We start from the raw sequence: 26,064 nt of genomic DNA on the forward strand, positions 1-26,064 counted from the left end.
AGGATATGGAAGCAATGTAAGTGTCCAAGATAGATGGACGGATAAAGAAGATGTGGTATGCACAGACAATGGACTTCTGCTCGGTCATAAAAAAGAACACGTTATTGCCATATGCAGCAACATAGATAGACTGGGAGCGTGTTATGCTAAGTGAAATAAGTCAGATGGAAAAAGGCAAATACTGTATAATAACACTTATATGTGGAATCTAGAAAACACAACAAACTAGTAAATACAAGAGAAAAGAAGCAAACTCACAGATACAGAGAACAAACTATGGTTACCAGTGGGATGAGGGGCAAGATAGGGCCGGGGGACTGGGAGGCACAAACTACCCTAAGACAGGCTACAAGGATGTGGTACAATACAGGGAATAGAGCCAATATTTTGTAATAACTGTGAATGGAGTGTAACCATTAAAGATTGTATAAAAATTAAAAAAAATTAAAATGAGGTCTACGTTGTAGAGATATATCCTCGCCCCTCCCACCGCTTCCCCTTTTGCATCCATCTCCTCCTCCTCCTCGTTCTTTTGGGCAATAGTCCATGAATCAACTCAGCTCATAAGAAGCCAAATATTGTAGCTCACAAGTAAACTACAAGTCAACCAAAGAGCTCATCACTGAGTGATTCTATGGCTTTCAATAGAGCAGGGACAAAAACAAAGCACAGATAAGAGCTGACTGGTACACAGAGAGCTCACTGTTCCTGTAGCTTCCCACCTTCACTCCTGTCTTCTCAGCCACTGGCCTCTGCGAATTTCATGGCTTCATTCTCACTATGGTGCTTTCTAAGTTGGAATGTGTGAATTGAAAGAAAAAAGGGCCATGTGGACTGCTGTAACTATTGGCTGTTGAATTCATGATGCTATTTTGGAAACTGACTGTCCTGCACGGCTCTAGGCAAAGATAAATTCAAATCAATACAAACAGAGATTTGCCAAAAGACGGTTCAATTTTCATGATGGGACATTTCATCAACCACAGTATCTAATCATTTTTCATTCCAAAACTGTAAAAAATGACCTGAAGACATCTGAAATTATTTTTTAGTCTGTGCTATGTTTTTAATTGAACTTGGTTTGTTCCATAATTTTTGAAAACAATTTTTTTCTTGAATCGAAAGAAGAAAGAAAATATTAGTCACTCAGTCATGTCTGACTCTGTGACCCCATGGACTGTATCCTGCCAGGCTCCTCTCCCATGGGATTTCCCAGGCAAGAATACTGAAGTGGGTTGCCATTTCCTTCTCCAGGGGATCTTTTCCCCCAGGGATCAAACCTGGGTCTCCTGAAATCCAGGCAGATTCCTTACTATCTGAGCCTCCAGGGAAGGCTCTCTTTAATCAAAGCAGATGTTTTAATTTGAGACCATAATAGTACAAATAAAAATGTTGACACTAAAACATTTAGAAAGTTCTCTGTAGGTGGAACTAATTGAGGAGTATAAAATAACTGTTAACAATAAAAATGTTCACTGAATTTTACCTTCTCTCTTGTGAAAGTTAATATAAAATGAATACAAAAATAGCATTGGTCTTTATTGATTTCTCACAACCCTTTGATGTGTGGGTATTATTATTTCTATTTCACAGATGAAAAAATATTTAGTCCATTTGACACAGTTGCCCCATACTACTAGACACTCTTCCTTTCTTCTCTTTGTTTCATTCATTTTAAGGACATTGAGAGAATTTAAACAGGGAGTAATATGACCTGCTTAATATTTTACAAGATCACTCTTGCAGTTAAGTGAAGAATAGATTGGTAGGTCAAGGGTGGAGGTAATCCAGCAAAAACCACTGCAGCAAAACAGATGAAACACGGGGATGGTTTGTTATAATAAGAACAGAGGCCAGATGTTATATTAAAGTAATATTTTATTTTTTTACTACTTTTAAGTTTTTATACAACTTTAAAGGTTGTATAATTTCCATTATAGTTATTACAAAATATTAGCTATATTCCCTATGTTGTACAATTCATCCTTGAGCCAGTCTTATACCCAATAGTTTGTGTCTTTTAATTTCCCACCCCTAAATTACCTCTTACCCCATCCCCACTGGTAACCCCTAGTGTGCTCTCTGAGTCTGCTTCTTTTATGTTATAGTCACTTCAGCACAGAGCAAGTATTTTGGTGGATTTAAAGATTGATCCCAAGTATCTAACACTCCATCTTGAATCTCTTTATCATAATGTTAAAAAGCATCTGCTTAGACGGTAAGCAGAAAACACTGCTGTAAACGGAGCTCTCTGACCTATTTTGTTGACTCATAGCTACTACTTTCATATATTAGCACATTTAATTCTAAGTAAAATCCATCAGTAGGCTAACTGTGGTTAACCAAAACATTCTTAGTGGTGGGATTTGTTTTTATTAATTCCATTTAGTCCATAAATTATTCATATGGACTTTGGTCTCTTTCTTTCGTCTTTAATACAAAGAATGTTACCTAAAGAGTTCAGTTCAGTTCAGTCGTTCAGTCGTGTCCGACTCTTTGTGACCCCATGAACCGCAGCATGCCAGGCCTCCCTATCCATCACCAACTCCCGGAGTTTACCCAAACTCATGTCCATTGAGTCAGTGATGCCATCTAACCATTTCATCCTCTGTCGTCCCCTTCTCCTCCTGCCTTCAAACTTTCCCAACAGCAGGGTCTTTTCAAATGAGTCAGGTCTTCACATCAGGTGGCCAAATATTGGGAGTTTCAGCTTCACCATCAGTCCTTCCAATGAACACCCAGGACTCATTTCCTTTAGAATGGACTGGTTGGATCTCCTTGCAGTCCAAGGGACTCTCAAGAGTCTTGTCCAACACCACAGTTCAAAAGCATCAATTCTTCGGTGCTCAGCTTTCTTTATAGTCCAACTCTCACAGGTTTCCTTTTGGGAAACGGACATGGCAGCTGTAGTTTTGCTGTGGGTTTGCTATAACTATCTCTATAACAGTGGGCCTGGATGACATAACATTCCTCCCAACCTGAGATGTAGCCTGTCCTGTCTTGGGCAGGATGGGGTCTGTCTCACTGAACAGGCCCTGGCCCATCCATTGTCAACATTCCCAACTCTCCATAAATAGGAGGCACTTGGTACATGTTTGAAGCAGTGAAACTGAATTTCCTCTCTGGACATAGGGTGTCATAGGGTGATGCATAGGGTGTCAAGTTTTATGTTTTATTAACTAACAACCATAGAGTGCTTATTGACTACTTAGCATTAATATATGCCAGGGACTATCTATCTAAGTACTTTAGATTGTCCAACTGAATATTCACAATTAACCTGTGACAAAGGAAAAATTATTATTTCTATTTTCAAGTGTTAAAACTAAGGCTCAGAAAAGTAAAAAACTTCCTGGGTTTACACAACAGTAAGAGTCAGGTTCAGAATTCACACCGAGGCCTCTCTGACACCAGAGTTCATGAACGTGACTGCATCTATACTTCCGAGTTCAGAGTCTTAGTCTGAGGATGTCCCAGGCAAGAAGACTGGGTTGGGTAGCCATTTCCTTCTCTAGGGGATCTTCTTGACTCAAGAATTGAACCCATGTCTCCTGCATTGGCAGGCGGATTCTTCACCACTGAGCCACCAGTGAAGGCCTAAGCACCAGTAGCAATGGCCAGAAGATGTTGACTTTCAGGGGAGTCCACGTATCCACAGTTACATACACGCCTATATGGTTATGTGCATGTATGCATTTTTCTGGGGAGAGGGTTGCTTTTACTAGAGTCTCACAGAAATGATAAAAGTCTCAGAAGCATGCACCTAAGAGGTTTTGTGCCTAGCATAAGTTGTTCTTTTTTTTAGGCTGTGTCACGCATCATGTGTGATCTTAGTTTCCTGACCAGGGATTGAATTTGTACTCGCTGCAGTGGAAGTGCAGAGTGTTAATCTCTGGACCACCAGGGAAGTTACCAGGGTAAGTTGAAGAAAACACTGTTGTCTATAACCAAGAATGGCTTGGCTTTTTATTTTTTTTTAAATGCATTTTTTGGTTTACATTTCACTAACTGTGTGTTTCATTAACTTGACGGGACACTTTTCATCTGAAATCTCTGCTTTCCTACTCGATTGTTTCTAAATGATGGTTATTCAAAGCTCGAGCAGAAAAGGAGCCATCCTAGAATGCGTTTGATATTTACTCCACTGCCTGAGCTATGAAAGGAGGCACAGAGCAGCAGTGGCTGGAATAAATCCTCCTCTGTTGGGAATTAACAAACGTTGCCCGCATAACGTGGTCTCTGTGTTGAGAGAAAGTAAGGGGTTGACGAATATCAACCCCCAGGTATTTTGATTCTCCAGTAAGTTTGATGTTCACGTGTTCTGCACCACATAAAAGCTTATTTCCCCCCACCATGTACTTGAAAAATAAGTTTTCAAAGAAATTAGCATCCTTCTGGACATTAATTTGGATGCTGAGGCCTTCCCAGGTGGCTCTGTGGTCAAGAACCTGCCTGCCAGTGCAGGAGACATGGGTTTGATCCCTAGGTCAAGAAGATGCCCTGGAGAAGGAAATGGCAAGCCACTCAAGTATTCTTGCCTGGGAAATCCCATGGACAGAGGAGCCTGGCAGGCTACAGTTAACGGGGTCACAAAAGAGCTGGACACGACTTAACAACTAAACAACAAACACTGCTTATATATATATTCCCTGTTGTAATCTTAGTGGGAAAGTTGCTTCAATTCCAAATGCAGAGTATTTTCAGTAAGGAAATGTGTCTCTTTCACGTGTATTCCTTGCTTTTTTCTCTTTTGCTCAATAAGAATTTTTGAGAAGATAAACTTCTGATTTGATTTAAATTTTCTGTGTTATGAATAGATTCTGCTGTGGGCATGGTGAATCTTTGGGTCACTTTCTTCAGAGGCTGTGCAACAATATTAACAATAATTCCAGGCATTGCTCTAAGCAATTACATGTTACGTATGTCATCCTGACAAAGATGCTCTGGAGCAGACGAATGATTACCCCAATGACTGCTTCACATTTTACAGGTGAAGTCAACTTGTCTAAGGTCAAGAACAGAAAGAGGCAGAAATGGAATCCCAACCCAAGGGCCAGTGGTGTCGACGGCTATGCTTTTGTGCAATGGCAGTGGCATGGCTGCTAGATTTCTATCTGGCTGCTGTGGTTTAGTCGCTCAGTCATATCTGACTCTTCACGACCCCATGGACTGTAGCCCACCAGGCTCCTCTGTCCATGGGATCTCCCAGGCAACAATACTGGAGTGGGTTGCCATTCCCTTCTCTAAGGGATCTTCCAGACCCAGGGATCAAACTCATCTCCTGCATTGGCAGGTGGATTCTTTCCCAACGAGCCACCTGGGAAGCCCTAGGTTATTCCCAAAGATTATACTTGGCCACCTTGGAGAACCAAACATTCCAGGCTTACAATATAAATTCACCCATTTTAGCCAAGTGACTCCTAAAAATTGTTCAGATAGAACAGGGGAACTTTTGCCTTTTTAAATGTTTGCTCTATAATCATAAATGTAAACATGGTGAGCTCAAATCAGGAAAATTCTTTCTCACCTGGGGACATTTACAGCATTGTTTTTTATTCTGACTTAGTATAGGAGAACTCCCTGAAGTTTGGATATCAAATTAGATCACAAGTTAGGATTTAATTCTTTGCTTTTATCTCTTTGTCATTGGTTTTCTTTCCCTGTGACCCTTCACCTAGCAGAGGAAGGTTTTCTCCAATTGCTCAAATTCCTTTTGATTTCATTAAAAATTCATTCATTGAGTAATTCCTTACTGAGTGCCAAGAGAAGGCAGAACGTGACTTTTGCACTAGTTGTACATTAGTTTTTACAGGAAAGAAAGCAAAATCTAGTGAACATTTATGCTGTTAATAGCTATTTTACAATTCCTAATTAGTACTACCTACAGGAAACCTTCAGCATTAAGCATAATATCTGGTATACGGAATGCTCTTGGTAATTGTGACTATGATTGGAATGAAAAAAGAGTAAAAGAGGGAAGGCTAGCAGATAGGTTTAGAGAGACAGGTAGATATCATGCAGATATTCACTTCTTCCATTATAAAACTATATTTTATAATAAAATCATAAATTACATTAATTTATATTGCAAGTAGAAAATTATCTACAGGCTTCATGTATTCATTCATCAATCTATCACTTATTCATCCAATAGGAATTTATTGAACACTTCTTAGGTACACAGCACTGTTGATGACCTTTGGAGGAAATAAAGATGAACTAAACACAGGCTCTGCTTTTAACTTGAAAGCAATCTAGTAAAAGAAATCAACTTATTTGTGTCTATATACATCTAATACTGGAGAAGGAAATGGCAACCCACTCCAGTATTCTTGCCTAGAGAATTCCATGGACATAGGAGCCTGGCAGGCTACAGTCCGTAGGGTCACAAAGAGTTGGACACAGCTGAAGCAACTTAGCACGCATGTATGCACATCAAATATAAGATGATATATGTTAAAAGAGAGGTATAAATAAATTCTAGAGAAACAGAAAGGTAAGGAAAACTTCATCTCCAGCTGGGTAACTAACCCTCATGAAGTAGGTTACATGTAAACCAGTGGTGAGAGCTGACTAGTGCTGGGAAGTATGGAGATGAGGAAGATGGCATTTCTTTTAAGAGATATAAGTATCTGTTATATCTGAACAATTTTAGGAGGCACATGGCTAAATGGATGAATTTACACTGTAAGCCTGGAATGGTTGGTTCTCTAAGGTAGCCAAGTATTGTCTACAGGAAGATGGCTTTTCTTTTAGGAGAACCTACCTGACTAATCATCATCAGAGCAAATGTCAAGGCATGCGGATGGTTTGATTCGGCTGTAGCTTAGGATATGGAGAACCATAGCAAAGCACCAGATCAAGCCCATAGACACTCTGCCCTCTTCTTGCCCTCTGTGCTTTCCCGTTCCATAGGGAGCCAGAAGACGGAACTACATTTCCCAGTTCCCTTTGGCAGTTGGCTTTCTCTTAGGTCCTGCCAAGGAGATTGGAAGGTGGGAGGAAGCCCCTGTGCTTCTAGTTCAGGCTGGTCCCTGTGGGCTCCAGAAGTGTTGGCCGTGCCTTCAACAGAATCAGAGAGAGAAGGATCCTGACCGCCTACTCAGAGCTGGTGGTCTCCCCAGCAGAAGCCAGACAGTTCTGGCAACATCAGAATAGTGTGTGTTCAGGATCTTGGGATATCTTGCTCCTCCAGTCTTCCAAACTGGTTTTGTTTTTGATAAATCTACTCTAATGAAGCATGATTTTGATGAGTTTTGATGGATGTGATGGATGTAAGTACTCGATTTCTATTTCCCCCAGAGTTTTGTCTCCTCTCTTTATGGTCATTTCCTCCCTCTGTCCCTGGTCTCAGCTTATATCTGATCTGCTTTTTTTAAAATTTAAATTTATTTATTTTAATTGGAGGCTAATTACTTTACAGTATTGTATTGGTTTTGCCATACATTAACATGAATCCGCCATGGGTGTACACGTGCTCACCATCCTGAACCCCTCTTCCACCTCCTTCCCAGTACCATCCCTCTGGGTCATCCCAGTGCACCAGCCCCGAGCATCCTGTATCCTGCATTGAACCTGGACTGGCGATTAGTTTCTTATATGATATTATACATGTTTCAATGCATTTCTCCCAAATCATCCCACCCTCTCCCTCTCCCGCAGAGTCCAAAAGACTGTTCTATACATCTGTGTCTCTTTTGCTGTCTCACATACAGGGTTATCATTACCATCTTTCTAAATTCCATATATATGTGTTAGTATACTGTATTGGTGTTTTTCTTTCTGGCTTACTTCACTCTGTATAATAGGCTCCAGTTTCATCCACCTCATCAGAACTGATTCAAATGTATTCTTTTTAATGGCTGAGTAATACTCCATTGTGTATATGTACTGATATGCTTTCTTTTTTATAATTCTTTTTCAGGGTTTGTCAACACTGGCACAACTGATACTTGGGGCTGGAGAATTCTTTGTTGTCATGGGAATGTGCTGGGAATTGCAGGATATTTTATAGCATTCTTGGTCTCTACCCACTGATGCCATTAGCACCACCCCCTCCCCAGTTATGACAATCAAAAACTCTCCAGTCATTGCCAAATGCTCTCTGAGAGACAAAACCACCCCTAGTGGGTAACCATGGCTCAAGATAAATATATATTTTCTGTAATTTTACATACCTGCAATGTTATAGTATGCACTCTTGTGTCTGGTTTCTTTCACTCATTATACTCATTGTGAAATCCACTAATAATGTCACATATATCAATAGTTCACACCTTTTTATTGCTGAATAGCGATTCATTGTATGGATAGATCACATTTTGCTTATCCATTCATAAACTGATGAATCTTTGAATTATTTCCAGTTGTTTGGCTATTGTAAACAAAGCTTCTCTGAACATTTATATGCAAGTCTTTTTGAGGGCATGCATTTTCATTTCTCTTGAGTAAATACCCAGAAGCACATTGCTGGGTCCATCTGGTGGGTCTATGTAACTACATGAGAAACTGCCAAGTTTTTGTGTGTGTGTGTGGCAAAAAATCACAATGCATTAAATTTACTCTCAAAACAACTTCCAAGTATACAGTACAATACTGTCGACCACATGCACATTGTTGTACAACAGATGTCCAGGACACCACCATCCTGCATGATTCTTGCAAGATAAGGGTCCAACTTCTTTCTTTCGCTCATGCATTTCCAGTTTTCCCAGCACCGTTTGTTGAGAAGATTATCCTTCCCCACTGTGTAGTCTTGGCATCCTCGTCACAGAGAATTTGACCATATATGTGAGGGTTTATTTTTGGGTTCTTTCTTTGCTTTCCTTGGCCCATATGTTTTTATGCCAGTTCTACACTGTTTTGATTATGGTAGCTTTGTAAGATACTTTGAAATCAGGAAGTGTGAGGCCTCTAGCTTTGTTCTCAGAGAATCATTTTGGCTGTTCAGGGTCTTTTGAGATTCCATATAAATTTAAGGATTTTTTTTTAACTTCTGCAAAACTTGACATTGGGATTTTGATAGAGGTTGCATTGAATCCGTAGATTGCTCTGCCTAGTATGAACAGTTCAACAATATTAAGTCTCCCAATCCACAAATAGGGGATGGCTTTCTATTTATTTGCATCTTTTATATTTTTTCAGCAATGTTTTCCAGTTTTTAGTGTACAAGTCTTTCATCTCCTTAGTTAAGTTTACTCCTAAATACTTTATTCTTTTTGATGCTACTGTATGATATTGTTTCCTTAATTTTCTTTTCAGGTTTTTCATCCTTAGTGTATGGAAAAGCAACTGGTTTCTGTGTGTTTTGTCAAATGCTTTTTATGAATCAATTGAGATGACCTTGTTATTTCTATCCTTTTTTCTACTAAATTGGTGTATCACATGCAGAGATCTATAACACATTTCAAGTTAATTTTGTGTATGGTGGAAGATAAAGGCTGGCGTTCAGTTTCTCCTGACACTTTTGAAATCAATTTCTTGTATTGCATTCCCCTATTTTGAAATACCTAGAGCATTTTCCACTTTCCTGACTGGTCTCACTGAATACAGCAAAGGGGTTGGAAAGATAGGCTGTGCTAAAACTGAAGAGTGATTTGAATGCCAGGCTGAAGTGTCATGACATTAACATACCTGGATTATATCATGTTTGTGCATAAAAGTACTTGCTTAAATTGGTGAAAATAAACAACCTCAGTTTCCTTATCAGTGAAATAGTGACAATAATATTTTTGTAGTCTATAACAAGATCTGGTCTCTGTGTGTGTGTGTGTGTGTGTGTGTGTGTAAACACACCGACATAGGGCTTCACTTCACAGTGTCTGGCACATGCTGTGCCAGATAAGAGGCAGCTATTATTGTATTTAGTACATGTACTGAGAACCTGCTTTATTCCTGTCCCATTAAGCCTCTTGGCTTCCTTCTTTGTCTATCAAAGTCCTGATGGACAAAGGGTGCCCTTTCTTTCTCTGGCCACTACCCCAGTGTTTCTGTAATGCTCTATTTCTTCAGTGTGATCAGATGTAGGTTAATGCATCAACATTTCATAAAGAGCTCATTTGCCATGTGACAGCCTTATCCCTCTTGCTGGTACAAGTGTTGCTCTGTTACAAGATAGTCCAACATAAGAGCCAGAAGAAACTAGAGAACAGGCTCTGATGGAAATACAAGATCTAGTTTAAAGGTCAAGCTGCAGAACACAGCAAAGTAGGGGATCCTTCACATCTCTCTAGAAGGGGCTGGGGAGGGGAGGACAGACTCAGGAGCACAGTTTCTGACACGTATTTTTTTTTTTTTTAAAGAATGAAGCAATTTAAATAGTGAAACTGTTGAGATCAAGTCCTCAAAAAAAGCTTAAGCAAAGTATAGGCAGATAAATAGCCAAGTTTCCCTGATGGCTTAGATGGTAAAAAATCTGTCTGCAATGCAGGAGACCTGGGTTTGATCCCGGGGTCAGGAAGATCCCCTGGAGAAGACAATAGCTACCCACTCCAGGGTTCTTGCCTGAAGAATTCCATGGACAGAGGAGCCTGATGGGCTTTTTCCCAAACAGCTCAGCATTAAACTAGAGATGCAACACTGCCATGAGCACAGTGGAGTCTCCCTAACAGGCATCATTTTACATCAACCTGTTTTACTATCACAATTGATTTAAGGTTTTTTTTTTTAAAATAATTATTAATTTGGCTACACTGGGTCTTAGTTGTGGTATGCAGCATCTAGTTCCCTGACCATGGATTGAACTCAGGCCCCTTGCATTGGGAGTATGGAGTCTTAGTCTCTGGACCACCAGGGAAGTCCCCTTGATTTAAGGTTTTTAATATAGTTGTTGTTTCTGACCTTTCTGACCACATACTTCTCTATAAAACACATGGAGAAGCCTGTTTAGAAAATGTCAAGACTGCAAGTCATTTGTTTAGAAGAACTCAGACTGCCTCCTCCTCCGATAAATACAACATAATTCACCTTTGGCTGGTTTGAGAACAGTTTACAACCTGGTGTTTGGGGGCAGGAGGGGTGGGCTCAAACTGGTGACAATACTAAGCCCTCAAGAGCTGATAGACACAGTTAGAAAAAGGGGCCCGATGTTTTGGCCCAGAGCCTGAGTTAGTATTGCAGCAATAAATGACTGAGATTCACCTAGTTGGATGTGTTTACACACCTTCCTGGAAATCCTAATGGATTCTATCTTCAGCTTCTAATCGCAAGAGCAGTGGGCCAGTCATGCATAAAATCTGATCACAATCAAACCCATTCCTCTGGCTCACAGGATGCAATTTCTAGCTCTTTGTATCTAGAACAAAACCCAGACTTTTAAGCAATATTTGGCCATGCAGTGGGAATCCCTTGGCATGAGTTTAGGGTGAGAATAAAGGTGATACAAATGAGGAAAGCTGTTCAACAAGGACAAGTAAAAGGGCAGAGGGCATAAGGGGAACATTAAGCTGACCAGACATTCATATGGCAGGGGACAACAAAGAACGGGTGGGTAACAGGACTGTTAGGAAATAGCTGGGAAACGGCTGAACCTGGGACTTGAACTCAGCTCTTCGGTTCCTGTTCTGAAGGTGTTCATGGTGCTCCGTGACACCCTAGGGTTCTGCAGTGAGGGAACTGGGGAGACCGAACAGCAGTGGAAGATGGTGGTGATGACCCCAAAGGTGACGACAGCAGCTAGGGCAAGGACAGCTGAGGCAGGTCCCCCCAGACCCACCACTCCCTGCTCCTCCCCTAGTATTCAGTGTAGCAATATTCAGAGGCAGACGACTAATCAGCACTGCAATGAATCTTGACTGAAATCACTTCATTAATCTGATCTTCATTGCCTTTGCTCATCTGGTCTTTATTTCCTGGGAAGCCAAAACAAATCTGGTAGTTACAATTCACTTCACCAAAATGCCTCTTCTTAAGATGATCCAACGAGGGAGGGGAAAGGGCCTAAACTTCACTCGACTCTGTGCTGGGCACTTTTCACTTATTTGCTTGAAAAACCAAAGATTTTAAACTTCCATGTTTACTGCATCTGAATTGTACACCCATACTGAATTATACACATGAAAGGGTTTGGCTACTAAAAACCCAAGTAAAAAGAAGGGTGTGGCTAAGTTCAGCCTTCCCCACAATGGCATTTGCATCCTAACTTGGTCTCTCATAGGTGGAGTAGAAGCTCTGGATGACTCTGCTTCTGGTCCCCACTGATTCCTTCCCATCAGGGAGGGGTGTGGTCAGAGGTTGGAGGGCACCGTTGCCCACTGCAATCCCCCTTTCTTCTGAAGAACACCTGCAATCCCTTTTTTCTGAAGAACACCTGTAACCCACAACATGCCTGATACCTGATTAACAGCATTGTTGTATGTCACTGTTTAAATAAATATTCCACTCATGGATGATTTTCTCTTACCTAGAGCAGACTGTTTGCTCTAAGAGGGCTGGAGCTTATTTTGCATAGCCACTACCAAACCTCTATCTCCTACACTATCCAAATAAAAGAAACACAATGGTTATCAACTAAATGAACTGAAAATATGAATGGGAAGCTCTGAAGAAATCATATTAGTTTTTTAAAGGCTAAAAACATTGGGGAGGGAGATTCCTATTCTTCTGATTTAATTGCGAAGTTGAATACATTACACCAAGGCATCAGGCGAGCCCATAGAATAGGCTAAGGAAAACTCGAGATTAACATACACATACTACTATATGTAAACGAGATAACAAGGACCTACTGTATAGCACAGGGAACTCTACTCAATATTCTGTAATAACCTATATGGGAAAAAAATCTGAAAAAGAATAAATATATGTATGTGCATACTAAGTCACTTCAGTTGCATCTCTTTACAATCCTATGGACTGTAGCCTGCCAGGCTCCTTTGTCCATGGGATTTTCCAGTCAAGAATACTGGAGTGGGTTTCCATGGCTTCCTCTGGGAGATCTTCCCAACCCAGGGATGGAACCCTTGTCTCTTACATCTCTTGCATTGGCAGGTAGGTTTTTTTTACCACTAGCGCTACCTAGAAAGCCTCAATATATATAACTGAATCACTTTGCTGTACGCCTGAAACTAACACACCATTGTAAATCAACTATACTCCAATAAAATTTAAAAGAATAAAAATACAAAAAACTCCCCCAGATCTACACCTCACAGTAAGTGGCTTATTTGTATGTATGAGCCAGGAATTTTACTTTTGCTCTTTCCAAGTCCTGCACCTTAGTAGGTATCTTCTATCTTCTATTTCTGGCTTATTTCTTTAATGATTTCAGAATTATTCTCAGCACCTCCTTGAGAAAAGGTGCCCCCTGTGTGGAATTCTGTCCCTGGAATAGGTGTGGGTGTGGCCAACCAGGTGGGGGTGTGGCCAAGCCAGGTGTGGGTGTGACCAAGTCAGTAGCTTGTTAAGCTTGAAAATGTGAATTGGAAAGGTACCACTTATAATTGGATGACCGTGACTGGGGAAACATATCAACGATAAACACAGAATTGAAAATGACTATAAACCCAGCAATGTTTCAGTAGAAGGATGAAAAAAATCTGAGGCAGAAGTATTTCAGCCTAATATTCTTGAATATGTGTTCGAAGGCCAAGTGCGCTGAACAAGCCTGATGGGAGTTTCTGGAATTTAATGTGGGGGTTAAGGTCTTAGTGTTTTCTGCACCAGCCCAAGAGCGATCATTCCTCCTTCTCTTTTGTAAACTAACGAAAGCTATACAAATCCCTTATGTAGACAAAGCCTTTAGCAGATCTGGCAAATGATACCTATTTTTTAAAAAGAGCACTTGGCAAAGTAACTTCTACTTTTTACACATCTGTTTTACATCTGTTAGAATCTAAATTTTTTAGAGAAGGGGCAATTTTATCCAAGCTCAAAATAGGCATTAATAAATACTATACTAAATCACTACCATCGTTGGCAAATGGTTTCATTTAATTAATAAAGCAGACTTTGAGATTAACCTCTGGTGAGGTCTTCAAGATATTTTAAGAATATTTTACAATGTCTTTTCTCCCTAGTTATTCTTAATATTTGTGATTTTGGATAATTGAAAGTCATTCCAACATGTGGCCCATGTAGAGTCTGAATTTTTAAGAAATGAATCATGCTGCTGCTTTTTGGAATGATTATTGATGTTTATAGTATATGTCCAGTCCCTCTCTCTCTCTCTTTTTTTTACTCCATGGTTGATTTACAAATTTTGTCTGGGACAGTGCTCCTGCCTAACTTTGATTGCTCCATACTGTGTTTATCATTTTGCCAATGTTTTCCAGTAGCACACGACCAATGAACATTTTGAACTTGCATTTTCAAAGAATCTGCAGCCAGATCACAAATAGGAGGTGCTATATTGCTGGAGAGATCTTACCATGTTCATTTCAATGTCTATTTTTTTTTCTGTGCTTTTCCTCCTTGAAAATATTTTATATTTCTTTGTCATAGAAGACCAGCTGTCTGAGACTATTTGTAAAGTCTCCTGCAATGTGGGATGCTTCGTCAATGATGGTAAATATGGTGTTAAAAATTAATAAATCTTCAAATAACATGCAACATACTCATCTGATGCTAAGTCTCCATGGATACCATGGAAGCATCTTCAATTCCAGGGAGGTCCCAGGGAGAGCAGATTACCCCTGGGATCTGCAAGCCCTGGGATCTGGCAAAAGCAGTGAGGGTCCTTGAGAACTTTATCTTTGCTGGTTCTGTTTCTGAACCTACTAGGCTGCCTTCAATTTTCCTCCATTCTCTCTAAGGAAAATAAAACTCATGGAGAGGGACCAGGAGGTGCGAACAGAGTGAGAGCTGGTTGGGATTTCTGAGACTCCTTGAACATTCTCCCTCAAAAAGTTGACTGTAATTCCAGTATGGGGGCAAATACATTTTTCCTTTTTACGGCTGCATTTTTAGAGACGGGGTGTCTCTAGGAGGAAGGATACATATGTAAGCACCGAGAGAACCCTGGAGGTAGAAGATGGACAGATGATAAGCACAGACATGCATCACCATAAAAGCAAGTCCCATCAAACTGTCTTGGAGGATAAAAACTCTAAGAAATGAGCTATATACATTATGAGGATTAAGCCATGATTCTATACATCCCATAACTGCCACTGTCATCAAGACAGAAAAATAAAAGCAAAGAAAGACAGTTCCTACCATTATTACCTCTTTCCAAGTGTTGTGTGTATGTGTGTGTGCATGTGCGTGTGTGTGTGCGTGTGTGTATGTGTGTGTGTGTGTGTGCTGTCACTCAGTCGTGTCTGACTCTTGGCAACCCCATGGACTGTAGCCTGCCAGGCTCCTCGGTCCATGGGATTTCCCAGGCAAGAGTACTGGAGAAATGGGTAGCCATTTCCTCCTCCAGCGGCTCTTCTCGACCCAGGGATTCATCTCAAGTCTCTTGCGTCTCCTGCATTGGCAGGCAGATTCTTTACCACGGAGCCACTTGAGAAGCCCCCTTCCAAGTGTTGCTGCTGCGTCACTTCAGTCGTGTCCAGCTCTGTACGACCCCATAGACGGCAGCCTCCCACGCTCCCCCGTCCCTGGGATTCTCCAGGCAAGAACACTGGAGTGGGTTGCCATTTTCTTCTCCAGTGCATAAAAGTGAAAAGTGAAAGTGAAGTCGCTCAGTCGTGTCCGACTCTTCAGGACCCCATGGACTGCAGCCTACCAGGCTCCTCCATCCATGGGATTTTCCAGGCAAGAGTACTGGAGTGGGGTGCCATTGCCTTCTCTGTCCAAGTGTTAAGTTCCTTAAATATATTTTCAACACTATATCTTTGGTAGAAATTAATGCTGTGCAACCACTACCAACTAATTAGAACAATTTTGCAGGTCTGAGCTGCCAAGAACCCAAAGGAACTATAAGATGTAACGTTGTTACCTTATCCTTTTCTATTTAGCAGTTAATTTGATGACACTAAAGACCTCTTTTCTCAGCAAAATTACATATTTGAGAAACATCAACTGCGATTCTTTTCCAAATTCATCTTTTGCTCTGTTGGATCAAGGGCTTGCTTTAGTATCTCAGATTGTTACAGGCATCTTCTCTACAGAAAACAATTCCTTTTACCCTAGGTGATTCTGGAGTTACTGGTTCTGCTCACAATGTAAGTGAATGCCTGCATCAGCACATAGGTTATACGTCAGGTGCGCAGTGTTTCATGAGCAAAGGAGCAATTATAATAATAAAAAAGACAGTGTCCTCTGCTCCAAAGAGCAATGTTGGCTGCCAGGATTAAGCCTCCATCAAGATCATAATCAAGGCAGGCTGAATAAAAATGTACTTGTATTTTCCATGGAGTTTCCATTGGCATTGGGATCAGTATCACAGGGACCAGTGATGGTCTTCATCACAGGCATGGATAGATGGGGAGGGGGGTGTCTATGAAGAAGGATCCACCCAAGGACCAATCACACAAAACCACACTATTGTGGTCCATTGGAAAATTTACAAAGCTGAGTCAACAAAGAAGGAGGTAACCTTAGTTGGGTTGAAGAGAATGTTCCAACTCCAGTGCCCTTGAATGCAATTACTATGGGAGTAGATACAGACCACATTTAAATGGGCCCTAAGGATAAGATGGGCTTCCCTGATGGCTCAGCAGGTAAAGAATATGCCTGTAATGCAGGAGATGCAGAAGACCTGAGTTCGATCCTTGGGTTGGTAAGATACCCTGGAGAAGGCAACCTACTCCAGCTCTCTTGCCAGGAAAATCCCTGGACAGAGGCGTGCAGCAGGCTGCTGTTTGTGCGGTCGAAAACAGTTGGACCCAACTTAGTGACTGAGCAGCACACAAGGATAAGACTATGAATGTGAGTCATCCAGGTTCTGTCCTCCTTGGGCGCACATTCTGGGGTAGAGGCATACATTTCCAAACTCTGGTTTTAGAAAGAATCACATGGGAAGTCTGGTAAGAATGACCGTTCTCAGCTCATCCATGGAAATTGTGATTTAGCAGATCTGGAGTGGAAGCTGGGGTCTGCACTCTAATTATAGCCCAGGCAGGTATTCAGACCACACTTGAGAAGCTCCAGTGTGAGACGAGACCCTGGGGTGTGGAAAAGGACAAGAGCTCCCATGCCAGCCTTCCACCTACTCAACGTAGGACTTCTGGTGAGGTTCCCAACTGCTCTCCACTTCAGTATCTTGTATGTAAAGGAGTGACAGCAATTGTGAAGGTTAACTAAAATACGTAAAAACATTCTCTACAAGATCCTTGGCACATAGTATATGCTTAATAATGTCTGAGTTCCTTCTACTTCTTCTCTGACTGAGAGATAATACGAACATTGTTTTTTGCTTTTTAACTTTGTATTGGCTTCCCTGGTGGCTCAAATGGTAAGAATCTGCCTGCAATGCAGAAGACAGGGGTTCGATCCCCGGGCTGGGAAGATCCCCTGGAGAAGGGAAAGGCTACCCATTTCAGTATTCTGGCCTGGAGAATCCTCATGGATAGAGGAACCTGGAGGACTACAGTCCACGGGGTTGCAAAGAGTCGGACACGACTGAGCAACTAAACACATATTGTATGGGGTATAGCCAACCAACGATGTTGTGATAGCTTCAGGTGGACAGCAAAGGGACTCAGCCATACATATGCATGTATCCATTCTCCCCAAACTTTCCTCCCATCCAGGCTGCCACATAACACCAAGCAGAGTTCCATGTGCTATGCAGTAGGCTCTTGCAGAGAACACATTTTGAACACCCTTAATGCACCAAGTGCTTTTCTAACGCATTTTCATTACACTTAATCCCATGAGGTAGATGTTTTTCTTACTCTATTTTACAGGTGAGAAACAAAGATGCAGAAAAGTTAAGCAATTAACCCCCAGTTGCCCAATCAGCAGGTGACAGGGCCGGCCTTGACTTAGCTCTACTGCTGAGAACTTAAATTATCTGCAGAGGTGTCAATTAGGGATGGGAAATGTTAAAACCTCTCCATGCTGTCTCATAAAGGCCCACCCTCTGCTTCTCAGAAGCTTTGCCATCTGGCCACGTCCCCGATGCCTCACCAGCTGAAGATGACACGCTCGGTGTGGACACGAGCACATACAGTTGTGATCTGGCTGTAAAGTCTATCATAGGGCACAGGTGCTGGGAATCACTGTACCTTAAGCCAGGAACTGTCTTACTTGTAGGGCTGTCTTGCCTTTGTTCAGATATTGGACAGCCTTTAGATCTATTTATGGTCTTTCCTGATGGCTCAGATGGTAAAGAATCTGCCTGCAATGCAGGTGGCCTGGGTTTGATCCCTGGGTCAGGAAGATCCCCTGGAGAAGAGAATGGCAACCCACTCCAGTATTCTTGCCTGGAGAATCCCATGGACAGAGAAGCCTGGCGGGCTACAGTCCACGGGATTGCAAAGAGTTGGGACATGACTGAGTGACTAACACACAGAGATCTATTAAAGAAACAAAATCCTAATATAAATTTGGAGAGCTGTTCCCTTTCTAACTAGCTAAACTGGAAGCACAGTTTCACTCCTAGGAGGAGCAAATTGACAGTCATGACCAGAAACCCCAATTACCCCTGCTGAGATGTAGTTAGCTACTGGGACGCAAAGTTGTTGATCTTGGGTTGTATTTATGTCCACCTGTATGCCATCTAAACACAGAGACTGCAGGTGTGTGTAAGCACTGTTTGAGGCACTCCGAAAACTACATATAATATGCAGTTATGAACGTGTGTATACACATGTGATTGTGTGTATAAATAGGTGTAGCTGTGTTCCTGCCATACACATGTGCCTACACGTGAATGTTTCTACATATAACATGTATGCGCCCACACGTGTGAGGGCTTATTTATCCTCTTGCATAGATTTTCTTCATCTCCATGACAGGGAAGACATGCCTTTGAATCCATTGTGTTTCTGCTTGGTTTGACTTCCAGATCCAATTTTCTAATTGACGACTTATTTAAATAACAGTTGAGGTATTATGCTGGCATTATTTTTTCTGAAAAAATTCATTCTACTGTTCTCGTTGCACAGCAGGAGTTTAATGCAGCCAATACTTTCTGGTGCTGGCGGCTCTGATTAAGGCAGAAGTATTTAGATAAATAAGAATGATTGGTTTGACAAAGAAAGAAAGTCAATGGCACTTGAGTACAATCTAGTAATCACTCCTCCCTGCTGGGAACACTAGTTAGCAGTGAGTTTTAACTGTGTACATGGTTGCTGAAGTGACATACACAGTGGCCCTGCGTGGTTTTACCAGTAGGTATTACTTTAAGAAGACCCGATAGGACAGTTCAAAACGCTGACTGTCCCCAAGACGTCAGTGCATATGGAGGAAGTATTCTGACCCTGGGACAATCCCTACATTTGGGGTTCAGAGGCGTGGTGAACTGCAGAGCACACGCCCTGTCTTGGGGCTGCTGCAACTCAGATCCAGCCAGTTGCCACCATTAGGGAATGAGACCCAGGACTGCTGTTGCTTCCAACGTTTTCAGGTTGCCAATTCTGATCGGCACAGAAAGCTCTGCTGTATTTAAATGTTGGCTACTCACTGAACATAGGGCTTCTCAGGAGGCATAAGTGGTAAAGAGCCCACCTGCCAATGCAGGAGACATAAGAGATATGCATAGATCCCTGGGTTGGGAAGATCCCCTGGAGGAGGGCATGGCTCCCACGCCCGTATTCTTGCCTTGAGAATCCCATGGATGGAGATGCCTGGTGGGTTACAGTCCATGGGGGATGCAAAGATCCCCATGAACTGATCATGTTCAGTGAATGCGACTTAGCATGCATGCACTCACTGAACATGATCAGAAATTCTCAGGGATAAGTCCAGCCCATCTGCAGGCAGGAGGAGTCAGATGGGACTTTGCTTTGCTCCCTCTGCCTGGAACATCTGGGAACCTCTAGAGATCTATTTCCTCATGGTTTGGGATGATGAGCGAACACCTGGTGATCAGTGGTGGTGGTGGTGTGTGAAGTGCACATGCATGCACGCCTGTGTGAGCGCACGTGTATACCTGTGTGTATATGTCTGTGTGCATGGAACCTGGCTTGATTCTCACCCTGGGGCCCTGGTGTGTGTGCCACTGGAAACCTCTGGAGGAAGGAGGAAGGACAGTTTCCCACCGACCTGGCATCCTAACTTATCCACACCTAATTGATCACCAGCTGTGTCTTGGATAGAGCTGGGGAAAAGAGTTTGGCTCAATCCCTTAACCACAATGTATTTTCTTTTCTTCAGAAGTTTCCCAGCAAATTTTTTCCCCAAAGGGAGGAAGTGCAGTAAGGACCACCCCTGCTGAAGCAAATGAGTTCAAGATACTTCTATATTTTAACAGATCTCCTACTGGACTTTCTCGGTGATGGTGTGGGGCCCAAGTGCTGACAACTTGCAGGCTTGTATCAATGGGTACATCCAAAATTTTTGCTCTGAGTCATTCCCTGAGATTTCACTTACAAATGCAAAAAGGGCATTGTGTATGTGTGTGCATTCAGTTGTGTCCAACTTTGGCCCCATGGACTGTAGCCCGCCAGGCTCCTATGCCCATGGAATTTTCCAGAAAGAATACTGGAGCAGGTTGCCATTTCCTTCTCCAAAGGCTCTTCCCGACCCAGAGATGGCACCTGCGTCTCTTGCGTCTCCTGCATTGGCAGGGGGATTCTTTACCACTAGTGCCACCTGGGAAGCCCAAAAAGAACATCAAGCCTTGGCAAATCTAAAATTACTAGTTTATCTTTTATTTAAGGCATCTGAATGATTTAGATCTGTTCTATAAAATATGTGACTTAAGAAAATAAAATAAACCAGTATAATGAAAAAAAAAAAAAAAACTACTGGTTTATCTACACGTCATTCCTCTGTCAGTCTGAATGCTCAAAACACTCTCTAAGATTAGTGGGAGGGCTGCTGTCTGTTGAATATAACCAAACACAGAGTCATACATAGAAACACATAATTATGACTTTCTAGGAATGACACTAATGGGTTGTTGATTGATAGATGGGCTGCCTAGTGATGTTGCTGATAACCTGAGAGGTTTCTCTGTAAATGGTATTATAAGGACAGTCATTATTTTATATGAGATCATGGTAATAAAGATTGCTGTTTATAATTCAGTAGTCCTCAAGTGATCAATTAATGGAAACGATAAATAACTAAAAGAGAGCATGCAGTTCTGGCTCGGGAAGTAAAGTAATTCTGTTAATTGAAGAAGAACAAGGTGATTTTTTTTTCCATCTTCACAGGCAAATGATTAAGGATACAACCTAGAGCTACTGGGCCTTGGAATCTATCTGAGAAAGGTGGTTTATAGATATTTGTATCAGGACATTTCTATTGTGTTAATAGGTACCTGTGATGTGTCTGTCGAACGTGTGTCCTCGTGGGGAGGTGATGTGGAGGGTGGGGGGCAGAGGTAATGTTTATGATTGGTTGAGTGCCAGGCACTGAGTCAGCAGCTGTCTATACACTGATTCATTTCATGCTCACAACATACTTGCAGGGTGGATTTTATTTGAACAATTATTTTTGGCTAAGCCATTGTAGCAAGTGGGATCTTAGTTCCCTGACCAGGGATCAAACCTGCACCCCCTGCATTGAGAGGTGAAGTCTTAACGACTGGACTGCTAGGAAATTCCCTGGTCAGTTTTAAAGATGAGGACATTGAGGCCCGGGGAGGTTATTTGTTGACCATAGCTATTTAGTCAGAGGCCAGCCAGGGTTTGGGCCCAGAACTGCCCAGTGCCAAAGATAACTGATTTCTCCAAGTCTATATTACTCTGGGTAGGGTCATCTCCACTCATCGTTGTTGTTGTTGTTCAGTCGCTAAGTCATATCCGACTCTTTGTGACCCCATGGACCGCACCACGCCAGGCTCTCCTGTCCTTCACTATCTCCTGGAGTTTGCTCAAACTCATGTCCATTGATTCTATGATGCTGTCTAACCATCTCTTCCTCTGTTGCCCACTTCTCCTCCTGCCCTCAGTCATTCCCAGCATCAGAGTCTTTCCCAAACATCAGCTCTTCACATCAGGTGGCCAAAGTACTGGAGCTTCAGTTTCAGCATCAGTCCTTCCAAAGAATATTCAGGGTTGATTTCCTTTAGGATTGACTGGTTTAATCTCCTTGCAGTCACTCATCATGGGTTAATAGGAAGTAAGAAGAGGGGTGTTGATGGTGCAAAACAAAAGATGAAGAGCATTTGAGCTGCACTGGCCCCTGGGCTCTTGGTTTGAATGACATTCTCAGGGCATTTGCAGAAAGGGAGGCACAGCCAGGCAGGAGAGTCTTTGCCATCACATTTTCTTTTGCCGCATTTTCTGCCACTTTGTCTCTCTCCACTGCTTTCAATCCCTCATTTCTGCTGTGTAGTCCCATATCAATAATGATTAATAATAAGTCATTAACCCATTTCTACAAGGCATTAATCGCCCTCCTTCCTTGTGATGGGGGACTAGTTTAGCATCTGTGCTCCTGTCACAGGGGTCTAGGGTCCCAGTGTTGTCCTAGGGGAACAGGCTATAGGCAGGCTCATTTGCTGGTGTCTTGGTCCAGTTTTGAATGTCCTTGGAAGACTATACACCTATTCTTTTCAAACACCAATATGTGTTGCAACATAGACTCTTCCAGTTCAAACTACTGCTATCGTTGCTTTCCTTTAACATTCAACACATCCATTCATTTATCTACTAATGTTATTGAGTCTGTGTGCATGCTTAGTCCCTTCAGTCATGTCCAACTTTTTGCAACCCCATGGACTGTAGCCCACCAGGCTCCTCTGTCTATGGGACTTTCCCGGCAAGAATCCTGGAGTGGATTGCCATGCCCTCCTCCAGGGGATCTTCCTGACCCAGTGATTGAACCCACGTCTCCTGCATCTCCAGCATTGCAAGCAGATTCTTCACCACTGGGCCACCAGGGAAGGCTGTTATTGAATCTAACCGTAGCCATAACTTGTGCTGGGTTTCAGAACATGATGGTGTAAAGCCAGAGTCCAAGCTCTGCAACCTGCAAGTTCAGTGGGGCAACAGATGATTCCTGAAGAAATAATAACAGAGATGATGGTTTGAAAGGAGACATTCTAGCAGGATCATTAGATTCTTCTCAGAGTCACAGAGAAGGCATCTCAGAGAATACAGCAGATTAGACGTGCCTGAAGGATATGCAAGACTTAGCACCTACAGGGAGAAGAGTTGGGGCAGCCAGTCTGGAACCACTTACATATGCTTCCCTGTAAAGCTCACCAGCTGGGAATGGCAAAAAAAATCATGGAGAGATATGCAGAAGCCAAATGCTTAATGATTTGTTTAGATTAGCCAGCTTGAGATCTTAACCCAGAGGGGATAAACATGTCTTGAAGATTTCTATAGATGATTATTTAGGCAGTGCAGGAACGCAGACAGACTTGGAGGACGGTAAGACTAGAAACAGGGAGAGTGAAACGGCAGCCATGGAAAAAACCAAGGTTAGATATGCTAAGGTCTCTAATTATAGCCATGAGGAAGAAAACGGGACATGGAGAGAGATCTAAAAGGCACAATGAACATGGTTGGTGATTATTTGACTATGGAAGGCAGTAGAGTGAGAGAAACAGAGATAATCCAAACTTTACTGGCTTGAACACTGGAGAATAATTTCACTGTAAAAACTGAAGTCACTAATTTGCAAAATAAACCTATACACTTAAATCTTGAAAAGATAACACACATGTAGCATGCTAAAAGGAAATGCTCTTAAAAATTTGCTACCAAACATATTTTCTGAAGCCAAGGAGGCCAGCCAAGAAGCCGTGATTCTTCACTGTAGTAAAAAGACATTATCAGGGAGGAATGCTAACTCAAAACATGTGTTGAAAAAGTGGATGAATTCTTCAATGGCATGTCAACTGACCCTTTTTGTTTTTCCTTAGTTTTATACTTAATTTTTAAATCAAATTAACTTTTTTCCAATTTTTATTCCATATCAAGAACATAGTTTAACAAGACAAATGTTATTTCATCTTTCAACTATTCTGTGAGAATTTTCACTCTGATATATATGATTTAAAATTATTTTTTAATTTTCAAGATCTCCTTCTCATTCTCAAAGAAATTCCTATCATCTGCTTCTTTTCCATAAATGCAATATTATCCCATATCTCTAGGATACAAATAATAGTTTATAGAATTTTGTGATCTGAATTATCTTGGTTTCCTTTGAGTTTATTTTCATTTGTTACATCTCTCTCTCTCTTAGATTTCATGACTTTTTGCAATTCTCGAGCCATACTTGCCCTCCATTCATATTTGCAATGAGGCACTATGATTAAGTGTGATGGGTGGGACATGCCAACTAGGGAAGGGACTTCACTAAGAGTCCAAGGCAACGACCAGGCAGCTCAGAATGGGAGACACAATCTGGGAGACATAAATGCTCTTTACACAGTATTTCACCTAATTTTATTTTGAGCATCACTGCATACCACAGTCCTCCTGGGTATCTGGTGCCCTATACCCTGAGCTAGCTGCAAAACTCCTAGCTTCTCACTGGCTTCTCCCTTAGACGACACTAAGAATTCAACCTTCCCCACTTGACTAAGTGACTTTCCACTTATTTGTCTTCCAAAATTTGTTGTAATCTTTGCTCTAGCAGGTTTATACCTTTTACGAATGCTTTGGTGGGACTCTGGGGGGTAGCAGAGATAAACCTGTGGGCTCAGTCTGCCATGTACAGCCAGAAATCTTGAGCTGATTCTAGATGATTCATTTACCAAGAAGACCAGCCCTGATGCCTTGATTTAAAACTCATTCTCTGGGACTTCCTTGCTGGCTCAGTGGTAAAGAGTCCATCTGCCAATGCAGGAGACTCGAGTTTGATCCCAGATCTACGAAGATCCCACAAGCCATGGAGCAGCTAAGCCTGTGTACCACAACTGCTGAGCCTGTGCTCTAGAGCCTGGGAGCTCCAACTGCTGAGCCTCTGTGCCACATCTACCGAAGCCTGCATGCCTAGAGCCATGCTCTGCAGCAAGAGAAGACGCTGCAGTGAGGAGTCTGCACATCCCAACTAGAGAGTAGTTCCCGCTAGCCACAATTCGAGAGAAAGCCTGCAAAGTAACGAAGACCCAACACAGCTACAAATAAACAAGCACAAGTTATATTAAACATCTTAAAAAAATGAAAATCATTCTCGGGACTTCCCTGGCCATCTAGTAGTTATCACTTCACCTTCCAATGAGAGGGTGTGGGTTCTATCCTTGATCAAGGAGCAAAGATCCCACAGGTCTCTTGGCCAAAAAGCGAAACATAAAAAACGGAAACAATATTGTAAAAATTCAATAAAGATTTTAAAAAATGGTCCACATCAAAAAGCCTGCAAAAAAATAAATAAAAATCATTCTCATGTGGGCATGCTTTGATTTAGTTTCTAACTCTATACTATGAACATGGAAAAAGTGAGCTTTCTTTATAGGGAACCACTTAAACCACGTGGTGGAATATTGGAAAAATAATTAGGCTGGGGCCAGAACTCGATTTAGCCCCTCTCCTTCTGTTTTTCTTCCTGGGATAGATGTTACTGTTTGTTTCTACTGTGCAGGAATGTTAGGAAGACAGAACAAGATATTTGGGTGAAGCACACTTTGAGATGGTAGGAAGAATGATCAGTCAGTGAATTTAAGGTATTTCTTGGACTTCTCTGGTGGTCCAGGGGCTAAGGATTCCGAGCTCCCAATGCAGGGGGCCCTGGTTTGATCCCTGGTCAGGGAACTAGATCCCACATGCTGCAACTAAGACCTACTGCAGTAAAATAAATAAATGTTTTTTGAAAAAAGTTTTTTCTTTCTACCAGAAGAGAGCAAGTCTCAAATCCCTGAAAGATGATATTAAGATTTTTTATTCTTGCAGCTTTAAGGATGGATGGACATGAATTATTAACACTTTTCTGCATCATAATTTCAGAGGCACAAAGAAAGAGAGAAATTCACTTTTTAGTATTCAACTTGTTAAACAGTTCAACTAAATCCTTAATAAAGCATCTGGAGCTTAAATATTTTAGTGACATGTAAAACAGTTAAGTTATAAAATATTTAGATGGATTGGAGCTATTCTTAGATGATTGCTA

At 41.7% G+C, this 26,064-nt stretch overlaps 1 protein-coding gene across 4 annotated transcripts in view; it reads right to left on the minus strand.

Annotated features, from left to right (window-relative positions):
• RNF150 (ring finger protein 150) overlaps positions 1-26,064 on the minus strand; it is a 275,434-nt gene that overhangs the window by 11,860 nt on the left and 237,510 nt on the right. The window contains exon 7 of one of the 4 annotated variants that reach the window (XM_044930463.1): positions 22,829-23,001. The exons of the other annotated variants lie outside the window; for them this stretch is intronic. Coding sequence (XP_044786398.1) covers positions 22,901-23,001 — 101 coding nt within the window. The 3' untranslated portion in view covers positions 22,829-22,900. Of the gene's footprint in view, positions 1-22,828; positions 23,002-26,064 lie in introns of those variants that run through there. 4 annotated transcript variants of the gene reach the window in all.

The sequence above is a fragment of the Bubalus bubalis genome, chromosome 17, assembly GCF_019923935.1.
Source record: "Bubalus bubalis isolate 160015118507 breed Murrah chromosome 17, NDDB_SH_1, whole genome shotgun sequence".
Taxonomy (NCBI): Eukaryota; Metazoa; Chordata; class Mammalia; order Artiodactyla; family Bovidae; genus Bubalus; species Bubalus bubalis.